This window comes from Oncorhynchus keta, chromosome 6 (assembly GCF_023373465.1).
Source record: "Oncorhynchus keta strain PuntledgeMale-10-30-2019 chromosome 6, Oket_V2, whole genome shotgun sequence".
In the NCBI taxonomy this organism is placed as follows: Eukaryota; Metazoa; Chordata; class Actinopteri; order Salmoniformes; family Salmonidae; genus Oncorhynchus; species Oncorhynchus keta.
In genome coordinates, this window is record NC_068426.1 from 5122812 (window position 1) to 5136815 (window position 14004).

General features: G+C 46.4%; 1 protein-coding gene across 1 annotated transcript in view; it reads right to left on the minus strand.

Moving 5' to 3' along the window:
• Window positions 1–3841: 3841 nt before the first annotated feature.
• Window positions 3842–14004, minus strand: part of ufm1 (ubiquitin-fold modifier 1) — a 32021-nt gene continuing 21858 nt past the window's right edge. The window contains exon 6 of the mRNA XM_052520344.1: window positions 3842–4535. Within this exon, the coding sequence (XP_052376304.1) occupies window positions 4420–4535 (116 nt within the window). The 3' untranslated portion in view covers window positions 3842–4419. The remainder of the gene's footprint in view (window positions 4536–14004) is intronic.

Genomic DNA, 14004 nt, shown 5'->3' on the forward strand with positions numbered 1-14004 from the left:
GGGTTCAGGAAGACGGACACGGACGGACGCAACAGAGGATGTCAGGCAGAAACAGTCACTCAGCCACATTATTATGCTACATCCCAAATGGGTTCTGGACAAAAGTAGGGTACTACATAGGGAATAGGGTGCCATATGGGTACTACATAGGGAATAGTGTGCCATATGGGTACTTCATAGGGAATAGGGTGCCATATGGGTACCTCATAGGGAATAGGGTGCCACATGGGTACTACATAGGGAATAGGGCGCCATATGGGTACTACATAGGGAATAGGGTGCCATATGGGTACCTCATAGGGAATAGGGTGCCACATAGGTACTACATAGGGAATAGGGCGCCATATGGGTACTACATAGGGAATAGGGTGCCATATGGGTACTACATAGGGAATAGGGTGCCATATGGGTACTACATAGGGAATAGGGTGCCATATGGGTACTACATAGGGAATAGGGTGCCATATGGGTACTACATAGGGAATAGGGCGCCATATGGGTACTTCATAGGGAATCGGGTACCATATGGGTACCTCATAGGGAATAGGGTGCCATATGGGTACTACATAGGGAATAGGGCGCCATATGGGTACTACATAGGGAATAGGGTGCCATATGGGTACTACATAGGGAATAGGGTGCCATATGGGTACTACATAGGGAATAGGGTGCCATATGGGTACTACATAGGGAATAGGGTGCCATATGGGTACTACATAGGGAATAGGGTGCCATATGGGTACTATATAGGGAATAGGGTGCCATATGGGTACCACATAGGGAATAGGGTGCCATATGGGTACTACATAGGGAATAGGGTGCCATATGGGTACTACATAGGGAATAGGGTGCCATATGGGTACTACATAGGGAATAGGGTGCCATATGGGTACTACATAGAGAATAGGGTGCCATATGGGTACTTCAATAGGGAATAGGGTGCCATATGGGTACTATATAGGGAATAGGGTGCCATATGGGTACTACATAGGAATAGGGTGCCATATGGGTACTACATAGGGAATAGGGTGCCATATGGGTACTACATAGGAATAGGGCGCCATATGGGTACTACATAGGGAATAGGGTGCCATATGGGTACTACATAGGGAATAGGGTGCCATATGGGTACTACATAGGGAATAGGGTGCCATATGGGTACTACATAGGGAATAGGGTGCCATATGGGTACTACATAGGGAATAGGGTGCCATATGGGTACTACATAGGGAATAGGGCGCCATATGGGTACTACATAGGGAATAGGGTGCCATATGGGTACTACATAAGGAATAGGGTGCCATATGGGTACTACATAGGGAATAGGGTGCCATATGGGTACTACATAGGGAATAGGGCGCCATATGGGTACTTCATAGGGAATAGGGTGCCATATGGGTACCTCATAGGGAATAGGGTGCCACATGGGTACTACATAGGGAATAGGGCGCCATATGGGTACTTCATAGGGAATAGGGTGCCATATGGGTACTACATAGGGAATAGGGCGCCATATGGGTACTACATAGGGAATAGGGTGCCATATGGGTACTACATAGGGAATAGGGTGCCATATGGGTACTACATAGGGAATAGGGTGCCACATGGGTACTTCAATAGGGAATAGGGTGCCATATGGGTACGACATAGGGAATAGGGTGCCATATGGGTACTTCAATAGGGAATAGGGTGCCACATGGGTACTACATAGGGAATAGGGTGCCATATGGGTACTACATAGGGAATAGGGTGCCATATGGGTACTACATAGGGAATAGGGCGCCATATGGGTACCTCATAGGGAATAGGGTGCCATATGGGTACTACATAGGGAATAGGGTGCCATATGGGTACTACATAGGGAATAGGGTGCCATATGGGCACTACATAGGCAATAGGGTGCCATATGGGTACTACATAGGGAATAGGGTGCCATATGGGTACTACATAGGGAATAGGGTGCCATATGGGTACTACATAGGGAATAGGGTGCCATATGGGTACTATATAGGGAATAGGGTGCCATGGGGGACACAGTCTGCCACACTTTGTCCCTAATGGCCCTTTTCTTCTCAGATATGACTGGTTGGTAAATGACTGGAGAACACATTGATTAACACAAATCCCGAGAGCCATTAGCGATGCAACACACTGGATTCCTCCTCCTCGGCTGCGTTCTCTGGCTAATGGAGAGTGAAAAACAAATGAGCTTCTCTTTGTTTACCCACCGCTGTGTGTTCTCGCCCGTCTCCTTCCGTCTCTCTTTATTGGGCCCTCTCTCTTTTCGCTCCCGTCTTCCCACCACCGAGATGGCACATTTCATTTCTGTGAGAGGAACCTCAGGGAAACTAATGACCTAGGTCTGACACTGAGGAGTTATGAATAAACCTGACGTTATCAAGATATGGAAAACATGTGGTCTGTTTCTCTCTCTCTGTGTGTGTGGTCTATTGTTTATGTGGCTCTGTTCAAATACATGTACATTTCATCCTTCTGATGTGCTCTGACCTAAAGCCTGAATGAACATACTAGGCGGTTGGGGGAAAGTCAACATGGTGGTCGCTTCACATAGTAAGCTAAAGACTGACTGATATAGTAAGAGGCCTTGTCCCGAGGCAGAACGGCCCATGGGACAGGAGCCTATGTCCTGTTTCTGTAGTGTGAGGCAGCTTGATGTACAAGTACACTACCTGGACAGGACGCTAGTCTATTGCAGGGCCCATGATACAGTAGCTCTTTCTAACGCCTTGGCACTAGTCTGATTCGGAATCTTCATTTTCACCATCAGTACCTACTGTGTATCAGTTGCAGGTTAATCTCTTCCATGTGCACCCTCCCTCCCTCTCCCTCTCTCTGGCAGTAATCGGTCCTGAGGATGTTAGTTGCTGGTTGACGTGATGCACGAGTTCAGTTTTTGGTTGATGGGACACAATGCATTACATCCCAGTGTGTAGTGTATTTGGATAATGCTAGGTTTGCAAAAATTCCATTAACTTTCACAAATAATAATAATAATAATAAATGCCATTTAGCAGACGCTTTTATCCAAAGCGACTTACAGTCATGTGTGCATACATTCTACGTATGGGTGGTCCCGGGAATCGAACCCACTACCCTGGCGTTACAAGCGCCATGCTCTACCAACTGAGCTACAGAAGGACCACAAAATTCTCTGATTCTCCAGAAATCCTGTTTATCGGATTCTGGTTCTCCTGCTTATTCCCTGATGATTCTGTGAATCTTCCAACCAGGGAATTTTGAGACCTTAGTTGATTTTCATGAATGTTATATTTTTCTCCCCTGTTCCGAGTCATTTTATCTGATGCTCTTATCCAGAGCCAAGTACAGTAGCAATTAGGGTTAGGTGTCTTTCCCCGGGGATTCGAACCAGCGACCGTTCAGTTACTGGCCTAATGATATTTTAACCGTTAGGCTCTGCTATACGACATGCCAGTGTTGCCTGCTGTACTGAATGACATCCAGCAGTACTGTTGGAATCAGACAGACGGCAGCAGAGCTCCATGTTCAGTTTATGACAATACAATTTATTTATTTTTTATATTTTTTATTTTATTTAACTTGGCAAGTCAATTCTGGAGGGTACAAGACAGAAAAAACCCATGTCCAGAGAATATTGAAAAAAACCATCACGGTTTTCCTTAACCACCCCAAACCAGACTTGAAATAATGGCACTAACAAAATCTCGGCTCGAATGGGAAATGCAATACATTAATATATTCCAGAAAGATCTGCATTGTAAAAGTTATGGATGCTCGCTTGGACAGTATTCGTCTCTGGAAAAGGATGCTAGACGAGACCACCTAAAAACAGACAGCTTCCTTGAAACAAGCATCATTTATTAAACGAGTGATATAACAATGCTCTCTGAAAGCATGCTAAATCATTTGAAGGTGTAGTACAAACATTCATTAATTAATCCTCTTCAAAAAGTAAGTACATACATCCTCTAAATATGTCCACAGATTTCGTTCGCAAAAAAAAAAAGAGGCAGATATATTAGCCATTTACCATTACAACTAAAATAGGTACACAAAACTACAACTTTTCACAAGCACATTGTCTGCTAAGCTTCCGCCAAGTCCTTCTCTTGAAGCCGCCAGAGTGTGTGTGTGTCATCAATTACTTCAGTGTGAGAGTATCTATGGACAGCCTGGGGTGACGTTGCATTTGGAGAGTGCAGACAGGATAGACAGAATAAATCTGCTGCTGTCTCTTTGTGTGTGTGTGTGTGTGTGTGTGTGTGTGTGTGTGTGTGTGTGTGTGTGTGTGTGTGTGTGTGTGTGTGTGTGTGTGTGTGTGTGTGTGGTCATTTCAGGTCTAGAAAATATATACAAACACACTGAGTGTTCCGCAGGTCAGAAGTGAAACATGATTCAGCCGGTGTTTGTGTGTTTGAGTCATTGGGTCTTCAAGGAGGAGGATGAGGAAGACCGGTCTGTTCCTACTCCCCTTCCTCCCACTCTGTCTCTGGGAATGATGCGCAACTCTGAACCGTGCTTCAGGAACACATTCCCTGGGGAAAACAACAACAGCAGCAACATAAATTGTCTAACGTCAGAGAATAGAAGAAAACAAAACGTTCTCGATAAAGAGACCCCCCCCCTGAAAACAGTTGATAGTATCGCTACTGCAGTATTTACCTTGTCAGAGTCTTTCCTAGGCATTTCTCTAGCGCTATAAAAACTCACATCACCAATCCACAGACACCTCCAGGAGATAAATAAGACGAACTGATAGATTGAGCTACTAAACACAGCAAATGTTGTAAAATATGTCAAGTAGTAACATCCCAGAGACTAGTGTTCAAGTACTGACAGATAGAAGTATAGGTTAACGTTAACCTATACTACTAACAACGTTAACCTATACTACTAACAACGTTAACCTATACTACTAACAACGTTAACCTATACTACTAACAACGTTAACCTATACTACTAACAACGCTAACCTATACTACTAACAACGCTAACCTATACTACTAACAACGCTAACCTATACTACTAACAACGTTAACCTATACTACTAACAACGCTAACCTATACTACTAACAACGTTAACCTATACTACTAACAACGTTAACCTATACTACTAACAACGTTAACCTATACTACTAACAACGTTAACCTATACTACTAACAACGTTAACCTATACTACTAACAACGTTAACCTATACTACTAACAACGTTAACCTATACTACTAACAACGTTAACCTATACTACTAACAACGTTAACCTATACTACTAACAACGTTAACCTATACTACTAACAACGTTAACCTATACTACTAACAACGTTAACCTATACTACTAACAACGTTAACCTATACTACTAACAACGTTAACCTATACTACTAACAACGTTAACCTATACTACTAACAACGTTAACCTATACTACTAACAACGTTAACCTATACTACTAACAACGTTAACCTATACTACTAACAACGTTAACCTATACTACTAACAACGTTAACCTATACTACTAACAACTAGCCAGAGGCAAAACATTAGCATAACAATACGGAAGACTTAAGGGGAACGCACAGTGACTACAGGTCACGGTGACTACAGGTCACGGTGACTACAGCGCCGCACGGTGACTACAGCGCCGCACGGTGACTACAGCGCCGCACGGTGACTACAGCGCCGCACGGTGACTACAGGGCCGCACGGTGACTACAGGGCCGCACGGTGACTACAGGGCCGCACGGTGACTACAGGGCCGCACGGTGACTACAGGGCCGCACGGTGACTACAGGGCCGCACGGTGACTACAGGGCCGCACGGTGACTACAGGGCCGCACGGTGACTACAGGGCCGCACGGTGACTACAGGGCCGCACGGTGACTACAGGGCACGGTGACTACAGGGCACGGTGACTACAGGGCACGGTGAGTACAGGGCACAATGATTACAGCAGACGGTGACTATAGGGCACGGTGATTACAGGGCACAGTGATTACAGCAGATGGTGAGTACAGGGCACAGTGATTACATCAGATGGTGAGTACAGGGCACAGTGATTACATCAGATGGTGAGTACAGGGCACAGTGATTACAGCAGATGTTGAGTACAGGGCACAGTGATTACAGCAGATGGTGAGTACAGGGCACAGTGATTACAGGGCACAGTGATTACAGGGCACAGTGATTACAGCAGATGGTGAGTACAGGGCACGGTGACTACAGCGCACGGTGACTACAGCGCACGGTGACTACAGCAGATGGTGAGTACAGGGCACGGTGACTACAGCGCACGGTGACTACAGCGCACGGTGACTACAGCAGATGGTGAGTACAGGGCACAGTGACTACAGGGCACAGTGACTACAGGGCACAGTGACTACAGGGCACAGTGACTACAGGGCACAGTGATTACAGGGCACAGTGATTACAGGGCACATGATTACAGGGCACGATGATTACAGGGCACAGTGTTTACAGGGCACAGTGTTTACAGGGTACAGTGATTACAGCAGATGGTGAGTACAGGGCACGGTGACTACAGGGCACAGTGACTACAGGGCACGGTGACTACAGGGCACGGTGACTACAGGGCACGGTGACTACAGGGCACGGTGACTACAGGGCACGGTGACTACAGGGCACGGTGACTACAGGGCACGGTGACTACAGGGCACGGTGACTACAGGGCACGGTGATTACAGCAGATGGTGAGTACAGGGCACAGTGATTACAGGGCACAGTGAGTACAGGGCACAGTGATTACAGGGCACAGTGATTACAGGGCACAGTGATTACAGGGCACAGTGATTACAGGGCACAGTGATTACAGCAGATGGTGAGTACAGGGCACAGTGATTACAGGGCACAGTGATTACAGGGCACAGTGATTACAGGGCACAGTGATTACAGGGCACAGTGATTACAGGGCACAGTGATTACAGCAGATGGTGAGTACAGGGCACAGTGATTACAGGGCACAGTGATTACAGGGCACGGTGATTACAGGGCACAGTGATTACAGGGCACAGTGATTACAGGGCACAGTGATTACAGGGCACAGTGAGTACAGGGCACAGTGATTACAGGGCACAGTGATTACAGGGCACGGTGATTACAGGGCACGGTGATTACAGGGCACGGTGATTACAGGGCACAGTGATTACAGGGCACGGTGATTACAGGGCACGGTGATTACAGGGCACGGTGATTACAGGGCACAGTGATTACAGGGCACAGTGATTACAGGGCACGGTGATTACATGGCACAGTGATTACAGCAGATGGTGACTACAGGGCACGGTGACTACAGGGCACGGTGATTACAGGGCACAGTGATTACAGCAGATGGTGAGTACAGGGCACAGTGATTACAGCAGATGGTGAGTACAGGGCACAGTGATTACAGGGCACAGTGATTACAGGGCACGGTGATTACAGCAGATGGTGATTACAGGGCACGGTGATTACATGGCACAGTGATTACAGCAGATGGTGACTACAGGGCACGGTGACTACAGGGCACGGTGATTACAGGGCACAGTGATTACAGCAGATGGTGAGTACAGGGCACAGTGATTACAGCAGATGGTGAGTACAGGGCACAGTGATTACAGGGCACAGTGATTACAGGGCACGGTGATTACAGCAGATGGTGAGTACAGGGCACGGTGACTACAGGGCACAGTGATTACAGGGCACGGTGACTACAGGGCACGGTGACTACAGGGCACAGTGATTACAGGGCACAGTGATTACAGGGCACAGTGATTACAGGGCACAGTGACTACAGGGCACAGTGACTACAGGGCACGGTGATTACAGGGCACAGTGATTACAGCAGATGGTGATTACAGGGCACAGTGATTACAGCAGATGTGATTACAGCAGATGGTGACTTACAGGGCACAGTGATTACAGGGCAGATGGTGACTACAGGGCACGGTGACTACAGGGCACAGTGATTACAGGGCACGGTGATTACAGGGCACGGTGATTACAGGGCACGGTGATTACAGGGCACGGTGATTACAGGGCACGGTGATTACAGGGCACGGTGATTACAGGGCACGGTGATTACAGGGCACGGTGATTACAGGGCACGGTGATTACAGGGCACGGTGATTACAGGGGTGAGTACAGGGCACAGTGATTACAGCAGATGGTGAGTACAGGGCACAGTGATTACAGGGCAGATGGCACAGTGATTACAGGGCACGGTGATTACATGGCACAGTGATTACAGCAGATGGTGACTACAGGGCACGGTGACTACAGGGCACGGTGACTACAGGGCACGGTGATTACAGGGCACAGTGATTACAGCAGATGGTGAGTACAGGGCACAGTGATTACAGCAGATGGTGAGTACAGGGCACAGTGATTACAGGGCACAGTGATTACAGGGCACAGTGATTACAGGACACAGTGATTACAGCAGATGATGAGTACAGGGCACAGTGATTACAGGGCACGGTGATTACAGGGCACGGTGATTACAGGGCACGGTGATTACAGGGCACGGTGATTACAGGGCACAGTGATTACAGCAGATGGTGAGTACAGGGCACAGTGACTACAGGGCACAGTGACTACAGGGCACGGTGATTACAGCAGATGGTGACTACAGGGCACGGTGACTACAGGGCACGGTGACTACAGGGCACGGTGATTACAGCAGATGGTGAGTACAGGGCACAGTGACTACAGGGCACAGTGACTACAGGGCACAGTGACTACAGGGCACGGTGATTACAGCAGATGGTGACTACAGGGCACGGTGACTACAGGGCACGGTGATTACAGGGCACAGTGATTACAGCAGATGGTGAGTACAGGGCACAGTGATTACAGCAGATGGTGAGTACAGGGCACAGTGATTACAGCAGATGGTGAGTACAGGACACAGTGATTACAGCAGATGGTGAGTACAGGGCACGGTGATTACAGGACATTCTGATGAAGATCATCAAAGGTAAATTAATATCCGCAACATGGCAGAGATTTATTTTGGCTGGTTTGGGCTCTGAGCTCCGTAAAATTTTGAAATCTGACACAGCGGTTGCATTAAGGTGAAGTTTAGATAAAGTTCCATGTATAACACTTGAATTTATCAACATTTAAAATTAATATTTCTGTGAATTGATGTGGCTCTCTGCAAAATCACTGCATGTTTTGGAAGCAAAACATTACTGAACGTAACACGCCAATGTAAAATGAGATTTTTTGGATATAAATATGCACTTTATCGAACAAAACATACATCTATTGTGTAACATGAAGTCCTATGGGTGTCATCTGATGAAGATCATCAAAGGTTAGTGATTAATTTAATCTCTATTTGTGCTTTTTGTGACTCCTCTCTTTGGCTGGAAAATGGCTGGGTTTTTCTGTGACTTAGTGGTGACCGAACAATCATTTGTGGAGCTTTCGCTGTAAAGCATTTTTGAAATCAGACACTGTGGCTAATACTAATACTTGTTTTTTTGAGAAATTTGATGTATGAGATTTCTGTTAATTTGTATTTGGCGCGCTGCAATTTCATTGGCTGTTAGCGGAACGGAACCCCGTTCCCAGACAGCTTAAAGGGCCATGGTCAGGGAGGTGACCAAGAACCCAATGGTCACTCTGACATTCCTCTGTGGAAATGGGAGAAGAAGTTGTCCAGAAGGACAACCATCTCTGCAACACTCCACAAAATCAGGCCTTTATGGTAGATTGGACAGACAGAAGCTACTCCTCAGTAAAAGGCACATGACTGCTTGCTTGGAGTTTATAATATACACAAAATATATATATACACACAAAATACACCTAAAGACTCTCGGACCATGAGAAACAAGATTCTCTGGTCTGATGAAACTAAGAGACCACTTTGGCCGGAATTCCAAGCGTGTTGTCTGGAGGAAACCTGGCACCATCCTTATGGTGAAGCATGGTGGTGTTAGCATCATGCTGTGGGATGTTTTTCAGCAGCAGGGACTGGGAGACTAGTCAGGATCGAGGGAAAGATGAAAGGAGCAAAGTAGATCCTTGATGAAAACCTACTCAGGACCTCAGACTGGGGCGAAGGTTCACCTTCCAATAGGACAACGACCCTAAGCACACAGCCAAGACAATGCAGCAGTGGCTTCAGGACAAGTACTGAGTCTGATGGGTCTGAATACTTATGTAAATATGATTTCATTTTTTTCTTTGTAATAACTTAGTAAAAGTTTATAAAAAACTGTTTTTGCTTTGTCATTGTGGGGTTTTGTGTGTAGATTGAGGGAACGATACAATTTAATGAATTTTAGAATGAGGTTGTCTGAAGTCACTGATTTATTATTATTTATGATTCGTTTTTAAAATAGTTTATTTCAATTTGCCATATTTTCCAAATTTGCTGTGTCACAAAAGTTCTGACCGCATATCCATTTTACAGACAGTATACTTCACATTTATATCTTGTTTTAAATGCCACCCTTCAGCTACATTCAACCTCTGAACACCAGTTTTGATTTCTACTTGAAAATATTTGTTCAATTGTGCTATGATGTTTCACAACCATTCTAAACTTTTCTATTCTCAGTTTCTACAGACTCCAAATGAAAAAGATACACATTTACAGTATCAATTGATTGACTATGACTTTTTCAAAATCACCCAGCAGTGCTATTTGCAGAGTTACCTCCAGGTAATTGGTGCAGATAATTCCTGAACCTGCAATCAAAACCAAGCCACATCTGGACAGTACCAAAACATATGATCTAATGATTCTGCAAAATCTGCAGAGCTGGGATGGTTGTATCCCCCATATACATATATCTATCTAGATCATCTATGAGGCTGTGGAGGGATCCACATTGTGGATTTAAAAGAAAACATAAATCATCAGCATACACTTCTAGATTTCTAGCCCTTTGAAAATGGTTGGATCTGATTTTAATAGAGAACATTTCGATGGCCATTATAAATAAATATGCCGATAGTGGACAACCTTGTTTTACTCCACTTGAGGGTTTAATACTTTGAGATGTTGTTATTATTTCATATTTTACAAGAGATTCTCCAAAATTGAAATATTCCTGGCATTTTTATATCAATTCCAGTCGTACTGTAACCCTTGTGTGATGTCCGGGTCTGTGGGACCCATTTCAAATGTTCGCGAAGACTAATTGGCCTTGTGTTATTTTACATGTTTTTCACAGAAAATGAGCCATTTTCATTGTGCACCCCCTACACATTTATATTACATATGTGGTGCTCGGGTCCACTCGACCCGGTTAATAAAAGTGAGGAAAAGTGTGTGTGTATGTGAAAATAAGTAAAAATGAAACCAACATTTTTTTTGCTGTGTGCCTTCACTCGGTGTTCCTCCTCCCTGGGCCTGCTGTTTCAACATATCACCAAGAACTGGTCTGTCCAACTTTTCTCGCAATCTTTACCCGTTGTATTGTGTAGAACTACACAATGTCTTGCGGGAACCTGCACAATGTGATTACAATAAGTTGTGGGAAAATACAGATTTTTTATTTTATTTTTACACTCTACTACCGAAGCCAAATTGCAAATAAATAGCTTTGCATGTGTGGTTCCTTACCACATTCAATCAGTATGGCAAACATAATCTCTGCTCAGAGGGCCTTAGAAAATGTTTTTTTTTTGCAGAGAGAGAAGCTGGTTTGGAAGAAGCGTCTTCCACTTTGGAAGATGAAGAATTTTCAGAATATGATGTCTGTCAATTCGGAGTCTGACAGTGAGTTGGAAGAAGGTAAGATTGACCCTCAGCCAGATCTAGGACCAGCCCATCAGCAACCAGCTCAGCAGCAGCCGGAGGAGAAATATGGATGTAAAAAAATGGTGGAATTGAATGGTCTTCTTGCCCAAGGAATGAGCCACCCAGCATGGCTGCCAATGTGATAAGGATGCAACCAGGGACAGCGCAGATGGTGGTTACTCATGTGCAGGACATAGTCTTCTTTTCAACCGTTCATCCCAGACACCATCCAGAAAACAATTCTGTACTGCACTAATTTGGAGGGAAGAAGTGTTTTTGGAGAGATGGAAGGAGATGGACCAAACTCATTTACATGCATACTTTGGGGTTCTTATCCTTGCTGGTGTTTTCAGGTCCAATGGGGGAATCCACAGAATCCCTGTGGGATGCAGAAACTGGCAGAAAACTTTTCAGTGCAACAACGTCTCTGGAACACCACGTTATTTCCAGGATTATCCGCTTCGATAACCGAGACACCAGACCAGCTCGGTGGCAGAGAGACCAGCTAGCTGCTATCGGGTCAGTGCAGAGAGACAAGCTAGCTGCTATCGGGTCAGTGCAGAGAGACAAGCTAGCTGCTATCGGGTCAGTGCAGAGAGACAAGCTAGCTGCAATCGGGTCAGTGCAGAGAGACAAGCTAGCTGCAATCGGGTCAGTGCAGAGAGACAAGCTAGCTGCAATCGGGTCAGTGCAGAGAGACAAGCTAGCTGCAATCGGGTCAGTGCAGAGAGACGAGCTAGCTGCAATCGGGTCAGTGCAGAGAGACAAGCTAGCTGCAATCGGGTCAGTGCAGAGAGACAAGCTAGCTGCAATCGGGTCAGTGCAGAGAGACGAGCTAGCTGCTATCGGGTCAGTGCAGAGAGACGAGCTAGCTGCTATCGGGTCAGTGCAGAGAGACAAGCTAGCTGCTATCGGGTCAGTGCAGAGAGACAAGCTAGCTGCTATCGGGTCAGTGCAGAGAGACAAGCTAGCTGCTATCGGGTCAGTGCAGAGAGACAAGCTAGCTGCTATCGGGTCAGTGCAGAGAGACAAGCTAGCTGCTATCGGGTCAGTGCAGAGAGACAAGCTAGCTGCTATCGGGTCAGTGCAGAGAGACAAGCTAGCTGCAATCGGGTCAGTGCAGAGAGACAAGCTAGCTGCAATCGGGTCAGTGCAGAGAGACAAGCTAGCTGCAATCGGGTCAGTGCAGAGAGACAAGCTAGCTGCAATCGGGTCAGTGCAGAGAGACAAGCTAGCTGCAATCGGGTCAGTGCAGAGAGACAAGCTAGCTGCAATCGGGTCAGTGCAGAGAGACAAGCTAGCTGCAATCGGGTCAGTGCAGAGAGACAAGCTAGCTGCAATCGGGTCAGTGCAGAGAGACAAGCTAGCTGCAATCGGGTCAGTGCAGAGAGACAAGCTAGCTGCAATCGGGTCAGTGCAGAGAGACAAGCTAGCTGCAATCGGGTCAGTGCAGAGAGACAAGCTAGCTGCAATCGGGTCAGTGCAGAGAGACAAGCTAGCTGCAATCGGGTCAGTGCAGAGAGACAAGCTAGCTGCAATCGGGTCAGTGCAGAGAGACAAGCTAGCTGCAATCGGGTCAGTGCAGAGAGACAAGCTAGCTGCAATCGGGTCAGTGCAGAGAGACAAGCTAGCTGCAATCGGGTCAGTGCAGAGAGACAAGCTAGCTGCTATCGGGTCAGTGCAGAGAGACAAGCTAGCTGCAATCGGGTCAGTGCAGAGAGACCAGCTAGCTGCAATTGGGTCAGTGCAGAGAGACAAGCTAGCTGCAATCAGGTCAGCGTGGAACATGTGGGTGGACCGTCTGCCCCTGTTTTACATCCCTGGGCCCAACGTTACTGTTGATGAGCAGCTTATGCCATATAGGGGCTGCTGCCCATTCAGACAGTACATACAGTCTAAACCTACAAAATATGGAAACAAGATCTGGGCTGCCTGTGATGCTGCTTCATCATATGTGTGGAACTTGCAAGTGTATACAGGGAAGCCAGATGGAGGAGCCCCTGAGAAGAACCAAGGGATACGGGTTGTTCTGGACGTGACACAGGGACTCTGTGGCCACATCACATTTTAACTTTTTTATTTCGCACAAGCTGGGACAGGAGCTCCTCAAGAGGAAGCTGACAATGGTAGGAACAGTAAGAAAAAAAACAACAAGCCAGAGCTCCCACCTCAGCTGAATACACGGAACAGGCCTTTCAATTCCTCTAAGTTTGTGTTCACGGCCGACACGTCCCCAGTGTCCTACGTGCCAAAGA